The sequence below is a fragment of the Nanorana parkeri genome, unplaced genomic scaffold (assembly GCF_000935625.1).
Source record: "Nanorana parkeri isolate BGI_ZX_2015 unplaced genomic scaffold, ASM93562v1 scaffold13, whole genome shotgun sequence".
Classification (NCBI taxonomy): Eukaryota; Metazoa; Chordata; class Amphibia; order Anura; family Dicroglossidae; genus Nanorana; species Nanorana parkeri.
The window spans coordinates 1328742-1344109 of NW_017306281.1; the positions used below are offsets into that span (position 1 = coordinate 1328742).

The following is a 15368-nucleotide window of genomic DNA, read 5'->3' on the forward strand; positions in this document are numbered from 1 at the left end:
GCACGCCGCCATTGCGGTCCTCTCCAGAAACCGCTAGCTGCCTCACTGTCATGCTGTTCCAATAGCTTTACTGACTGGAAGTACATAGAACTTCTTACTCCAGTGACTTTCTAATCTGTATTTTCCGGATCAGAAAGCGCAGAAACTCAAGAAAGCCAATCAACAAGCATTTTGTAAATGTTTAACAATGGCAGACAGTATATTTTTAATTAGTACAGTTTACATTGAGGTGACCCAACAAGCAGAGCCAGCTGGCTTAATGGGACGTAGTTGATATAACAACATGTGTACAAAAGCAGAATAGCTTGTTGGATCTACATCATGGATCATCGAAAAATGCATAGTGCCTGCAAGGTTGAACCCAAATGGTAACCCTAAATGTAGTTTACCTGAACAGAAAAGCAGAAACATCAGGAAAATGAAGCAATTTTAAAACAAACACAGTATAAAACATTACTGCCATGTAAGCTGCTAGAATATGTCACCCCAAACCCCACAGTGTAAAATGTGGTTCCCATTCTGTAACTTTAAAGAATTAAAGTAAAAATAACTTACAATTCCTTCTTAAGAGCTTCTGTTTTCATACATTCTCCTTTTAGAAGGCCATTTGTCTTGTTTACTTGTTCTGCAGCCGATTCTTGCTGCTTTCTAAGGCTTTCCAGCTAGGATGAATGAAAACACCATCAATTGTTCCTCCAAAACGTAAGAAGAAATGACTAAAAAAAATGCAGTTTATCTTGCCTATAAAGCAAGTTTAGAAAAATAATTTGCAAGTATATTTGTGTGTTAATCTGTAAAGCTGAAAGGAGTATTTGCTTGGCTTAATCTCTAGGTTAATTCTGAGGATTATTACGTAACTGCTAATCCTACGGCATTCTAACGGTATTACTCTTATTATTAGAAACGCACTCTAGTAAACCTGCAATTATTGCTAAATGCCAACCAAGGTTCTATACTATTAGCATATACACCCTTTTGTGGTTTTCTATAGTGACATAACCTGCGATCACCTAATAATTATAGAATGTTAGCATGCTCTCATGTCTTTCATAAAAATAGTTCACAAATCTGCAAAATTCCATGATGTTACTGTGTTCTTCCTTAACGAGTTAAAATATAGCAAAAATATAGCACAATTTCCAGTACACAAAAATATTTTGGTGCCCAGCAGTTTATTTTCAATAAAGGAGGTTTCAGTCCTCTCCTGGATGCAGTTTGTGAAGTCAGCAGGCTGACATAATTCTGATAGGCAGGAACAGTGGGGGACTATTGAAAGGCATTTCACAGCCCATAACATAAACAGCAGTGATGCAAAGGTAAGCATAAATATCACTGTCATTTTATATTCTACCCATCTGATCAAATCACTACGCAAAACATTTTTGGGTTGAAGGCTATTTATGTAAAAATTTACCAAAAAAACGAGTTGCGAGTCAGTGTAGGTCCACTAAATAAACATGAAATACAATTAACCCCTTCATTCCTGAGCTTTTTTTCTGTTTCTGTTCCTTAATGACTGAAGCACTTTTTACATTTTTGCTGTGTGATTCTTCCACGGCAGTAACATACTTTCCTACAAAGTGCACCCACACATATTATATATTGTTTTTTAGAGGACAGATGGGGCAATATGATTGATCACATATCACAGATCACATATGTGTGCCTATCACCTCACTTAGGATGAATAAAATATTTTTTTCTAAAAGAGGAAAAACCATAAAGAAAACACCTTTTCCCCTGTTTTGATTATTATTGTTTTTTAGAAAAATAGTACAGCTAAAAAAAGCATTAAAATAAATTCATTTAATTGTCCTTTATTTGGAAACACCTCACACCTCCCTAGGATTTTAGATTTTTTTTTTTGTACTTCTGGGCCCAAAAAAAAATTTGAACGCCGTCACGAGGGGGTTAAATAGAAAAATTAACCCCTTAGGGTGAAAAACAGCTGCAGATTTTCATTGTAAGGGGTTAATTTGTATAATAATTATAGGATAAAATATATTTGTATATATAATTTTTCTTTTGTTAAATTATTTTTTTTATTTCTTTACACTTTTTTTCTCTATTATATTAAGCAGCCACTATGCTTGATAACCAAAAATATTTTAAAAAAAATTAAAATTATTATTAGGCTGCTTAAAACTTAGGAGCAGCCAATAATAACCTTAGTGACCGACTCTGCAGCATGTCAGATTCAGATGTCACTAAAGACTTCTGATGTTCTTAGAACAATCAGAAGTCTGATGCAATGTTTTTATTACAATGATACAAATGTTCATTTTGCTAGGAAGCAAAGAAATATGTAGCAAAATGAAACATTGCATCATTGTACACATCTGGATCTGTGCAGAGCTGTCAAAACAGATCCTGATGTGTGCAGAGGTGTCAAAACAGTGATATAGCAGAGCCGTTCACACAGCTCTGTTGTCAATGTCAGATATTCGATCGCTGACATCAATCAGGTATCTGTAAAAGCTTAATTCTTTCATTGATGAAAGAATTAAGCTTTTACAAAAGCTTAATTCCTTTATTAATGGATGCTTCAATACTGAGGCATCCATCAATGAACGGTAGCCGTACAGTGTGCGTCTCCAGTCATGAAGGGGTTAAACAAATTTTTTACTCAAACTTATCACAAATACATCTTAGAAGAATAAGCAATAATTGATGTTTGTGATGTAAGTCAATAAACTTAAAAGTGAACTATGGACCAACCTTTTTTGGCCATAGTTCTCTTTTAGGGTCACGGCTCTGCACCCTCACCATATGCTGAATTTTGGGTCACAGGAGAACATTAGTAAATGTCCTCCTGTGATCCAAAACTCAGCATATAGGGGGCTATTGCCGGCTATATGTTAAAAGCGCAGAGCCGCGCTGCAGCCGGGATAGATCCGGACAATATTGTCGGGATCAATCCCGCTCCCTGATTGACAGCTGGCTTGGCCTCTCTGGAGCAAGAGCCACAGCCAGCTGTTCCCCGCCCCCTGTCTATCCAATGAACGCTGGAGGAATAGAGAAGGGAGGGGGTAATCCCTGTGGGGAGAGGTGACTAACATTTATAACAATAACATTTTATGAAATGTTTGCACATGATCTAAACACAATTACTGTCTATCAGCATTCTTTAAGGGGGAATAAAAGTTACTCACTTCTTTTTGCAGTTGACTCTGCAGTTTTTTTAGCTCTTCCATAGCAGTAATAGTGTCGGTCCTCTCTTTGAGCAGCACATTTTTCTCTGCAGTCACCTGCTCAATTTTCTGGCTAGCTTCTTCTGCAATTTGTGAAACCTACATTTAACAGTAGGGATCGCAGGTCAGAAGGAAACAGTGACTCAGAACACTACTACAACATTACCAAGTGTATGGTGACTTTCCTCAACAAGAAATAGACATTTACTTTATTTAACCCCCCCCCCCTGCCATCACCCCCCAAAAAACAAAAAACCACAGAAGGAAATACCATAAAGAGGACATTCCCACACCTAAGCTAAATATAACGCAAATAACCAAATGTTCTGAGATGAAGTGGATGTATAACCAATTCTGGGTGCATGCATTAGCAATAAAAAAAATGCTAATTTAACAGCAAGCTAGCTTTAGGCTGGGTTCACACCTGGGCGTATGGAATATGCACGTTTGCCGCGATTTGCAGTAAAAGAAACGTGTGACAAACGCACGGTTCCGAGGGCTATCCGGCTGTATCCTAATGGATAGGCGCGGCAAATACGCCCCAAAGAAGCTCCTGTACTTCGTTCCTACGCGCTGTAAAACACCTAGGTGGGAACCATGGCCATAGGCAATTATTGGTTTTCACGTGTTGAACATTTTACAGCGCGTAGGAACGCGCTGTAAAACGCCCAGGTGTGAACCAGGCCTTAGGGTTGCCTCTCTTTCAATACTACCAGCATGCTTTGACCAGTACACTGATGATCATCAAATAGTCATAGGGGTGCATTTCACACATCTATTTATCATAGGAATGCACATCGTTTTCACTTCTATGATACACCAATGCATACCTTTCCCCATAAACCCACTTGTTCATTAAAGTGAACAGCCCAGTCTGAAAATGATAAACCAACCCCACACTCCCACGGATTCCCAACAATTCTCCAGGTGCACTTGCCATGACAGAAATAGAATGGTCATGCTCACTCAAAGAGGTAAGGAATTTTGACACTTTTCTGACACTCATGAGCTGCATGCATGTCTCGGTCTCGTGACTGAGAAGTATTGAAGCCAGATGGAAAAAGACAACTAGCATTTTTGGGAAAAGGCTAGTAGAAGCCTATGTCTTTCATTCTTAAATCACAGGAGGCAAGGAAAAATTAGTGGCATGATGGCCTTGAGTAAACAATGCACAACAGATAACATGCAATAAAGGCTTGCCGATACACTTTTCACAGTAAGGTTTAAGACTGCTCCATTCACTTTATTACAGAGCCTTCATGTGAGAGAGATAGAGAGACATTATGCCAGAAAGGTGCATCAGTGAAAAGGAAGCACATTTCTTGTTGCCATTACACAGTAAGTGACTGTTAGAAAATAAATACCATATAGAGAAGGGCAGTGCTGTCCAACGGGAAGCCTTTAACTAGTAGTTTGCCCTAGAACTTTTAATTTGTGTCTTCACCCTCTACCAACTAAATCTGCAGGATCAGAAAACACAAAAAACGTCCCACCCCTGCATCTATGGTGGATTGCAAATAGAAAACATTAATTTCTGATTGTCTGACCCATGACTTCATTATCCTTTAATGCTGAATCCAACAAGAAAAGACAATACAGCAGAAGATGTTGATATGTGCTGTATGGGGTGACAGACTGCATATGGGCACACATATGTGGGATAACACTGCCTGCTGAAGGTAAGTACTATGGAATGGCCTACACCAACTCCATGTAGGTATAGTGACATGAGGGTAAGAAATAATGGAGCAGAATAAAATTTTATTCCTGTATAAAAAAAGGGCTGTGCACATGAGATGCCCTTGCAATCTGACAGATTTGGAGCATTTTTTGCAAGGAAGAGTGGGCAAAGATTCCCAATGCAAAATGTCCATGCTGATACTCACCCAAAAGACTGAATGCGGTCATAAAATCAAACGGTGCTTCAACAAAGTATTTGTTTAAGGGTGTGCATATTCATGCAACCACGTTATTGTAAGTTTTTTTTCTTCCCTTTAAAGTTTTCAGTCTGTTTTTAATTGAAGTGTACAGATTCTAGGTCACATGTGGAAAACATTCTAAAGTGTTTTTAGGCTTTTTTTTTTTTTTTTTACATCTCAAAACTGGCTTTAAACAAATGAAAATAAATATTCTCAATCACAAAACAACAAATAGAAACTGAAACGGTAAAAGTTGAAGAAACCTCATTTTGATTTCTAAAACCTAATTTCATGCTGCCAGATCATTTAATACATGCTTCAGATTATGAAAAAAATAATTTGTCAACAGTAAGTAAAAGCAACTGTGAATAAAAGTCCAAGCAAAAATGATCAACATGGTTTTACCAATTACACATCAATTTATATAATAAACTATGCCTCATTTTAAGCACGTAAACATGTGCTGGTGATTTTATTCACAGTTTCAGATTAAATAAAAATTATTTAATCAATTAAAAAAAAAAAACCCATTCTTTGAATAACCTGTGACTGTGAAGTAGTAAAAGTGAAAAGCATGCAAGTGCGGGTGAACATGCAGTTAGCCCTGAAATTAGTGCTCGGTGTTAGTCATATTAGTTCACTTGTCTAGTATGATACCTCGTTAATTTTTTCTTCTTGGCTGTTCTTCTCAAGCTGAAGCTCATCAAACCTCAAGATCAGCTCCTTTTTTTCACCGAGTATTGTCTGGTATTGAACCTTCAGCTGCTCAGCCAGACCTGAAACTTCCTGATTGTCTCTGGTTAATACAACCACTTGTTCAGACAGACTGTCACACTTCTTCAGGACAGTTTCCTTTTCTTGTAAAATAGCCGAATATGTGCTTTCTAGGTATTCTTGTGTGGATACCAAATTGGACCTCTCTTGATGCAGCCTTTCTAACTCCTTTTCTGTAAGTTCATGCTCACTGCTAAGGTTTTCCAACTGCTTGCAAATAGCATTATACAAATCTTGTAACGCTGCTTTTGACTTGGTTAGAGAAGCAACATCCTGACCGAGTTCTTCCACGTTTGAGGAAAGTCTGTTGCTCTTGAGTTCTAAACTCTCCCTTTCCTGGGTAAGAGTGTGGAGAAGATTATCTGCGTTCACTTTCTGCTCCATAAGTTTGTCATATGTACACTGGAGCTCTTTACTTTGAAATACCATCTGATCCCTTTCTTCCTCCATTTTGTCCAAACCTTGCTGAAGTTCAATACATTTTAGCTCTAGAAACTCTTTTTCATTCTTAAAAGCATCTCTCTCTTCAATTAACCTCTGTTCAAAATTTGTAAAACGTGTATCAAGTTCATTGCATTTTTCCAATAAGCTCTCTCTCTCTTTTGTCAACAATTCTTTGTCACAACAACATTTATTATACTCCTCAAGTAAAGACTGTTTTTCTACGAAATTATTATTAAACTCTTTTTCAAAAGAAGCTTTGTCATTCTTTGTTTGTTCCAGTTCTAATGAAAGGCTGTCATTAGTTCTCGTCAATTCTTCAACCTGTTTCTTTGCTCCCATGATATCCCCATTTAGTGAGTCAATCTTGGCTAACAGATTGCTTTTCTCTTGTGACAACAGAAGGTTTGAGGCCTTCATGCTGGATAGTTCTTCAATAACCGATTCCTCTTTAGATTGGAACTCTGCATTCTTTAACTTAAAGGCATTATTCTCTGCAGACACAGTTTCAAGTTTTTTTTCTATGTCAGACATCTGCATCATCATCATCTCCTTTGCATTTTTAAGATTATGAACTTCACCCATCAGTTTCTCCTGTGCAAGCTGAGCCTCTTCTGTGCACCTCTGACATTTAACCATAAGCTCCTCATTTTGTTTCAAGAGATCACCCATTTCAGCAGTCAGCTTCCTCTCAGAGGAAAGCAACATCTCCTTTTCTTGTAAGAGGTGAACACGTTCAGAGTCTGATATGCTACTACTGGTCTTAATTTCTTCAACCAAGTTTGTAAGGCTTTCCTTGGAGACCTGAAGTTCTTGATTATCTTTCTGTGCCCGCTCAAGTTCTTTTCTAACCTTTCCTACTTCAGCTGTTAACTCATTACAATTAACAACAATCTTGTCATTTTCTTGGAGCAAATCTGTCAGTCCCATGTTTAAGTCATCTTGCTTCAATAAGAGTTCTGCCTTTTCAGTAGTTAAATCTGTAGTTCTCCTTATTAACTCATCACGCTCCACAATTAAAGCAGAAAGTTTGTTTTCAAGTTCTAAGTTTCCTTCTAGGATCTTCTCTTTTTCTGCTCTAAGGGTATATACTTCACAGGTTAATTCTGCTTGCTTCCCATTCATGTCCTTTTCAAAAGATACAAGCTTCTGACTAAGGTCTTCCTTTTCCAAGATAACAGAATTATTTTTATCCATGATCTTCTTCTGATATTCCTCCATCTTCTGCTTTTCTTCTTCAAACACAGTGCAGGTTTGCAGTAATTCATCTTTTCTAGCCAACAGTTCTAGGTTTTCGTGTGTAATTTTATCCAGTTGTGATTTGACCTCATTCAGTTCATGTTCTTTACAACTATGTAGAGATGCTAGATTTTCTTTTTCTTTAAAAATATTTTCAATATCTGTATTTAAACTATTTTGCTTAACCAAAAGATTTTCTCTTTCAGACTGGACACCTACAATGGTTTTGATCAGCTCATTCTTTTCATCAATTAAAGTGGTCATTCTGCTATCCAGTTCCAAATACTTATCGGAGGACAACTTGTTTTCTGATTCAAGTTCATCTATTTGTTTTTCCAGAGCTTTTTGCTTTGTCCCAAATTCTTCTTTTGTGCTCTTGAGCATTTCAATAATTTCATCTTTTTCCCTGGCAAGGACCATTATCTTTTCATCAAACTTGACCTGGTTTTCCTGCATTTGCCGATATTTATTTTGCAGTTCCACATAATCTGAAAACAGAGCATCTTTACTTTTCTGAAGTTCGGTCATACTGGCATCCATTGCAGTAATTGAAGACTGTAAGCCTTCAGAATCCATGCTAAATTTAATAAATTCTTGTTTAGCACTGTCCAAATCAGCCATTAGTTTTTCTTTCTCAAGTGCTAATGTTTGAGAGGTGCTACTTATTTCACTGTATTTTATTTCAAGTTCCAGTTTCTCATTCATAATGCTGTCTTTTGCAGCTTTACGTTCTTCATTGAGTAACAGTAGCTGACTTTGCTCTTGCTGGAGCCCATTAACAGTAGATTCAAATTCTACAATCTTTGTCAGTAGAGAATCTTTCTCCAGCTTTAAAGCATTTGCCTCCTGGGCAAGTGTGTCTTTTTCCACTCCCAAAACCCTCATCTCTTCTGTTATAAGTTCAACCTCTTTCCTTTTGGAGTCTAATATACAGGTTAGAGACTGAAGGGAAAAGGTTGGGAAGAAGAAAAAAAATGAAAATCAAGCACAATGAAGACATGGAGTAAGCCGAGATTTAGCAATTATATGTATGAACTGACACACGTAGGAATGCCGAATTTCAAATAAACAAAGCATTATTATTTAATGATTTTATTTGAAATATTGGAGATTTTATTCATATGGGTGTTTTTCATTGTGCTAAACAATGTTCTATTTCACGGACCTTAGGGAGTACAAAACTGAGCTGGTATAAAGGGCTTTCTCTGTACCTTGAGAGTTGCTTGGCCACAGTATACATGGAAGTTTAAAGTCAGCACTGGGTTTAAACTTGATTTAAAAGTGTGCTTAGTCATCTGATGGCTTCTGTTGGAAACCTCTCTACCATAAAATTCCACTCTAAACATCACAAAAGATGTGCAGACAAACCATGAAGAGAGCCCTCATCACCTGAGCCTCAGAGACACAGAAAGAACATCATGTGCACCTAACTCCAGTGAAAGGTTGCTTAGGTAATAATTGGGAAGAGTTCAAATTTCTGTCTGACCCCACTGGGGAGATTTTCCCTCATCTAAATTTCCCGTAATGAACATACAAGTAATGGGGGGTACAGCCATCTCTGGGAGAGGAAGGCACACACAGTAACAAAAATGCTTGCCATTCTAACCCTTCTTTCTAGGTTTTTGTGCTGGTTGGAGAGATTTCCTGACAGGAAATGTCGAAATGAAATTTTAAAAAAATGCCTGGAGTTTGGCTTTAAATCTTAACATCTCCCAGAAAATAAATATAAGCTTTGGGTGCAATTACCCTATAAATGTAATTGGCCTACTTAAAAGTGTCAGTGTAGGCACTCCCTAAAAGATTAAATTTGACAATTGTGGTAACAGCTTTTGGCCCTGTAGCAAAGAGTGCTGAACAAGATGTAAAACAGTCATGATACACTAAATGAAAAAAGGGGGTAATAGCAGGATCCTAACTCGATGCGCTTGCCGACAGTCCAGGAGAATACAGGGCCAACCAGAGTTGGATACTTTTTACCAAACAGGAAAGGAGAAGCACACAGGTGCTAACTACTCAAGCCTCAACTGAGGATATCTGGTAGGCAAATAATTGACAGCAGGAGAAGCAATACAGCCAATAGGGACAAGCAATACAGCCAATAGGGACAAACTCAGTGGTGGCCATGGGAAAGTTCCCAAACCTTAACAGAGGAAAAATGTCCTGTAACATGTTGGGCGATATCCAACAAAGTTCAGGTCAGTACACCAACTGGTAGAAGGATCCCCTAAAGAAGCAGCAAGTGCCGGTTCTGGTGAACTAATTGAAAGTTCCAAGTCTGGAGACCCACCACCCAAGGACGTGTTCCCAGGGTGGCTTGAAGGCATTATCCTGTCACTAGGCAGAGATTGCAAATTAGTACCTGGGACTTCTTGATCCAAAGGGATCATCTGGATGTTTACCCTTGAGTCCAGATACCCTGACACCAAAAGAGAGACTAATGGAGGTTAAGAGCCTCCAAAGAGAAGGGAAGACCATGATAGAAGGGCAATCCCTAGATACCCCACAAGCCAAGAACAGAGAGGGGGCAAATTTGTGGGGTAGGTAAAGGAGAAGATGCATCAGGAAGGGGATCTCTTTAGTAAGGGTCTAATGTGAACTCAACTTGGCAAATCAATTGTGAGAGTCTACAAAACAAATCCTCCTTAAAAAGGGGCTTCTAAGTGTTCCACAATAAGGATGCCAAAAAAAGCACTAGGGTAAACATTATAGAGGGTATATCTGAGAGATGCTGAATGGACAGATTCTTATCAGCGAGAGAAACAGCTGTAATACATTTAATGTGGAGTGGACCTTGTGAATCCCTAAGAAGAGGGTTAGGACTAATTAGCAAATCGTACAAAAGGGCTCGACAGTACCCAAGGACATGAAGAACCCTTTAAGAAGGGTGTGGGTTCAAGAGGAGAACCATTTTGCCAAAGGTAAGCATATGCCAAGGAAGGTAGGAAAGGACCCAGAGTGCTGGGAATTTAAACAAGTCTGGGCAGATACATCCTTGAGAATAAGCTCATCAGAGAACTGGTTTAAAAGCAAACTGAGCAAACTGTCAATTTCAGAGATTTATCCTGAATGCTACCTGGGGTGACCTGAGTGCCCAAAGGCTTTTGAGACACTTTGCCCAGGGACCCTGCTGCAAGCACAAACACCCCCCATCCCACAGACACAAAAAAGAAGTGTGCACCATAATACAGACAAATAATCAGAGGAGAAGGAGGACCTATGGCATGAGTGGGAGGAAGGCTCAGACGGCCTATGAGCGAATACCTCTGTAGTAAATGAAGTAGAAAGGTGTTGTTCTGCTCCTTCCAAATGGAAAAAGCTCCACTATATTTTACAGAGGGGCCCAGCATACTACAGGTTGTTCCCAGTCCTCAGAGGAATGAGAAACAGTGAGTGTAACGGGTTAAAGGACCAGAAAGTTCACAGTCAAGATGCATTGAATGGGCTAACGCAATGTGCCTCATCAAAAAGGCTACTGAAAACTGCACCTAGAATAAACCCATCTTTTTTTTCTTGTTGTGCTAAAGATCCCATTTGTGAGGGCTTGAGTGCCTACATGCTTTGCTTACTGTACTCAAGTCTCTGCATATAAGGATTCTGATAAAGTAAAACTTCAGGCAATGTTTTGGATAGAATAAGGGAGGATTCTATTAAGTTTTCAATGCGGTCTCCGTCCCAATTCGGGGGATTTCCTACCATGATGACAACAGTATGTGAGAGGAAAGCAGAACAGGTAAGCAGAAAGCAACACAAACCTGACAAAGGTTCTAAATCTTTACCACTCCAACTAATACAAGTGCTTTTATTCACGATTTTAGCCCTCCTTTGAGAACAAAACTTCAAAACACCTTTCCTTTTTTGGAAGAAGTTCTACTTTAACTTTGTTTATAACCTTCTGAAATACTAGATGCTCTTGCATAGCTCTTTGGCTACCCTCCAATTCCTGACTTTGTGTGAACAGAGAAAAAGCCACCCTCTTGATCGGGGTAACCAAACTCCGGCCCTCCAGCTGTGGTAAAACTACCAATCCCATGAGGCATTGCAAGATTCCCACAGCCACAGACATGACACCCAAAGACAGATGCATCATGGTATTTGTAGTTTCAGCACAGCTGGAGGGTCAAAGTTTGGCTACCCCTGCTCTTGATACTCAGGTGCAAAATATCTTGCAGAACATCTGTCTACTAATCTGAGGCTCTGACCCTAATCACCAGTTCAGGTTTGTGTTACTGTAGGGAGAATTAATTGGCTTAAGATGCATGTGAATAGTTATGGAAAAAAAAGTGTGGCAGACCCACAATTTTTATTGGGGCCCAAAGTTTGCAGAGACACCTTTTATGTTCACCATAACAGAAATAACAAGAAGCAGGTAAGTGACATAATTAACTAGATAAAATGCCAAATTCATATGTGACAAATAAAACATATTTTAGGCGTGTGTCAGTTCATACATGCAATATTATGAGGCAATGCAAAAATAAAAACCGTTTAACTAAAGCACCCCACAAGACAAAAATAAGAACACAAAATATCAAAAATCAACTTAGGTTATGGAAATGAATGGAGAAAAATGTTAGCTCTGCTTTAATAAAAGCTGTAAAATATTTGCAGTGAACATGCCACTAGAGGTGTCAAGCTCTGCTTGAAAAACTTTCATAAAGACCTTTCAACATATTTTAACCCTTGCATTGGGGCTACCCCCGCACTGCAAGGGTTAAGGGTTAGTTTTTGTCTAGGGTGTAAAATAAATATTTAAAAAAAAAACAAAACGTTATACTCCCCTGAACCTCATCCGATTGCCTGTTGGACAGGTCCTTACAGCCTCTCTCCCACTCCGCTCCAGCGGTCTAAGGATCCTTGAGTCATCATGTCCAATACACTGATATAGGACGTGAGGACACCTGGGGACATGCCAATGCTGCAGTGGAGGAGACAGACTGGAAGGAGTGCTCTAACAGCCAGCCGGCTGCCAGGTTCAGGTGAGTAACTTTTTTTTTATTTTATACCCTAGACGAAATTGAGCACTTAATCCATTATTTGTATTTTTTTTTTAAGGTTTGCTGGTGAATGTGCTAGGATTTGCCCATTTTGAAAACAGGCTTTTGGTGTTTCAAGAAAATGGTCTTGAATCAAATCAGGGTTTAATATTTGAGGAAATGCAAGGACATTTGAACATTACATTTAGAGATCTGCAACATCATTTTACCAGTTCAAGCTCAGCTCATTATGTCCCAGCTGAACAAGTGAAATGTCTACAGGTTGTGAGAAAACATATAGGACATGACTGTACAGCTGCTTAGTCCCTAAAAAAGCTAGATTATTCCCAAGTCTGCACAAAAAAGAAATGTATGGGATTCTGAAACCTTATACTCTGGAAAAAACATTTACTGTAACAAATAAATACCTTGGCTTGTTCTGCTTGTCGTTGCAACTCTTCCATTTGTTTGACCATTTCACTTTGTGCACTTTGGGCAGCTTTCCATAGCTCCTCTTTTGTCTGCAAATTTTGTTTCAGCTCATCGATTGCAGTTTGATGCTGGGAGACTAAAGCTGCAACTGAATTTTCATGCAAAGCTTGCATTTCTTTATTTTTAGTCTGGACCTGTTCAACCATTGATTTCTACATGAAAAAAGAAGAAACATTACAGTATTTTATTTTTAAAATCTTTAAGTAGCAGCACTTTCACTTTCTATCATTTTTAAAAAAGTAATGGATAGTCCTACAATGTTTTATCAGCATGCAAAAGATCAGAATGATGTAAATAGTTGTGATAACATGCAATTCTTGCTATATCCTACACATGTACATGGGGGCATGCATGTTTTGCTCCATGTACTACCCCACCACTAGTCCATTCCTCATCAACCCTCTAAGTCCTGTATTGGAAGGTGTCAGAGCTTACAGAGTTGAGGATGATGTCGTCTTTGCAAGTTGACAATTTTTGGATCTGGTCACTGACTGTGCATTCCTGAGTGCTGCATCCTGGGATAAGGTCACATGCTCCACCAGCTCTGGAAACGCTAACAGGGTTAGTCACACAAGGCTGAAGGGTTTGGAGTAGGCAGGAGAACATAGCTGAACTGGAAAGTGAGCTGAATTGGAGAATTTTTCCAGTTCAGCTATGTTGTCCTGGATTGTTCACTTCTCCTTCCTTCTCCAAACTCTTCACCCTTTTGTGAATAATCCTGTAAGTATTTGCAACATCTGACTAGAAGTGGGTGGGAAGTAGGCAATGTAACACATCCTGTTTGAAGTGCACAGGCTTTACTACCTGCCTTCCGCTGCGACAAAAAAGTTTTCCTTTACTGCTTATTACAAAAATATAGAAGAGTAATGTAAAACATGTGAAACTCATAACAAATTGCTCTAAACCAGTGGTTCTCAACTCGTGGGTTGCGACCCAAAAGTGGGTCGCGACACCCTCTGCAGTGGGTCGCGGTGTCATGTCTGCATAGACCGGCCCATCTGCATTAGAGAGTACTAGAGGGGGAATTTGTGGTTCAGCCTGTGGAACTTCATAATGTCAAACTGTCCCCTCTCTCCCGGATTGCAATACCAACAGAAAAAGCAATCTCACTGAAAACACACTGAGGGGAATTTATCAAAACTGGAGCAGACAAAATCTAGAGTAGCTGTGCACTGCAACCAAACTAAAAGAAAGAAGCTGATTGGCTGCCCCGGGCAACTGCTCCAGATTTTGTCTGCTCCAGTTTTTTGTTTGTTTTTTATTCTTTATTTTAGGCACAAGTAGCAGAAGTATATCATCCATAAAGGCTGGGCAGTAACAAGAGTAGAGTCATGTTATAAAAACATTGGCAAGACCGCCATTGAATGGACATTGTATATAAAACATTCACGGTATGTATTGAAACAGGCGTGTAAAAGGGCAGTTTTAACAACTACTGCTAAACATGTGGGGTTTTTTTTGGTTTAGTTTATCTGTCCCTGGCGTCCCAAAAATGCAGGAATTAGCAGTCGAATGACGCCATGGGACACAAATGTATTTATAGAAAAGGTAAGAAGATAGATCAGCTCGAAGAAGGGAAGGTGGAGAAAGAGAAAGGGTGTGTTGGGAGAGGGAAGGGGGTAGGCCATCCATTCATCCATTAGGAGGGAGGGAACAGTGCTCAGGCAATTTGCGAAGCCGAGAGACATCAAGGCATCAGAGGAGCATCTGAGGGTCTGCTCCAGTTTTGATAAATTCCCCGAAACAAAATTGTCCGCCAACATGAATCAGTTTTGTGGCAAAGCAGTACCAAAAGCATGATCAAACACAGAGGGGTGGGACCTGTGTCCCTCAATAGAGGACCATAAGAAAGGGATTTTACGGCGAGTACAAAAAAAATTATATTATTTGTCTACTGAGGGACAGAGGAAATCAGTAGAGGCCTGAACATCCACCTGGTAAGACTTGAAGAATGAGTGAACAAAAGATCAGATGACAGTCTTACAAATCGGAGAAATAGTAGCCTCATGCTGAAGAGCCCGAGTGGCACTAACAGATCAAGAAAAGTGTGCTTAATAGGAAAGGGTGGTCCATAATCTTGAATAATGGTTTAATCAGAGCCACTGTGTAATGGTGCACTGAGAAGCTGGTTCACCCTCACAGGGGTCATCAGGAATGACAGTTAATCTTTCTCAAGGAAACAGTGGCTACGAGATAAACATCACAACCTGAACTACATCCAGGCAATGGAGGGAGAATTCCCTCTGATGAATTGGAGCTGTACAAAAAAGGGATGGAAGAACAATGTACAGGCAAGGAAAAAGGCTGAAACTACCTGAGGTAGGAAGAAGTTTGAGCCT

General features: G+C 39.2%; 1 protein-coding gene across 1 annotated transcript in view; it reads right to left on the bottom strand.

Annotated features, from left to right (window-relative positions):
* CLIP1 (CAP-Gly domain containing linker protein 1) overlaps nt 1-15368 on the bottom strand; it is a 126410-nt gene that overhangs the window by 34405 nt on the left and 76637 nt on the right. The window contains exons 16-19 of the mRNA XM_018557458.1: nt 12966-13181; nt 5768-8506; nt 3153-3290; nt 556-662 (exon numbers count right to left, since the gene is read on the bottom strand). Coding sequence (XP_018412960.1) covers nt 556-662; nt 3153-3290; nt 5768-8506; nt 12966-13181 — 3200 coding nt within the window. The remainder of the gene's footprint in view (nt 1-555; nt 663-3152; nt 3291-5767; nt 8507-12965; nt 13182-15368) is intronic.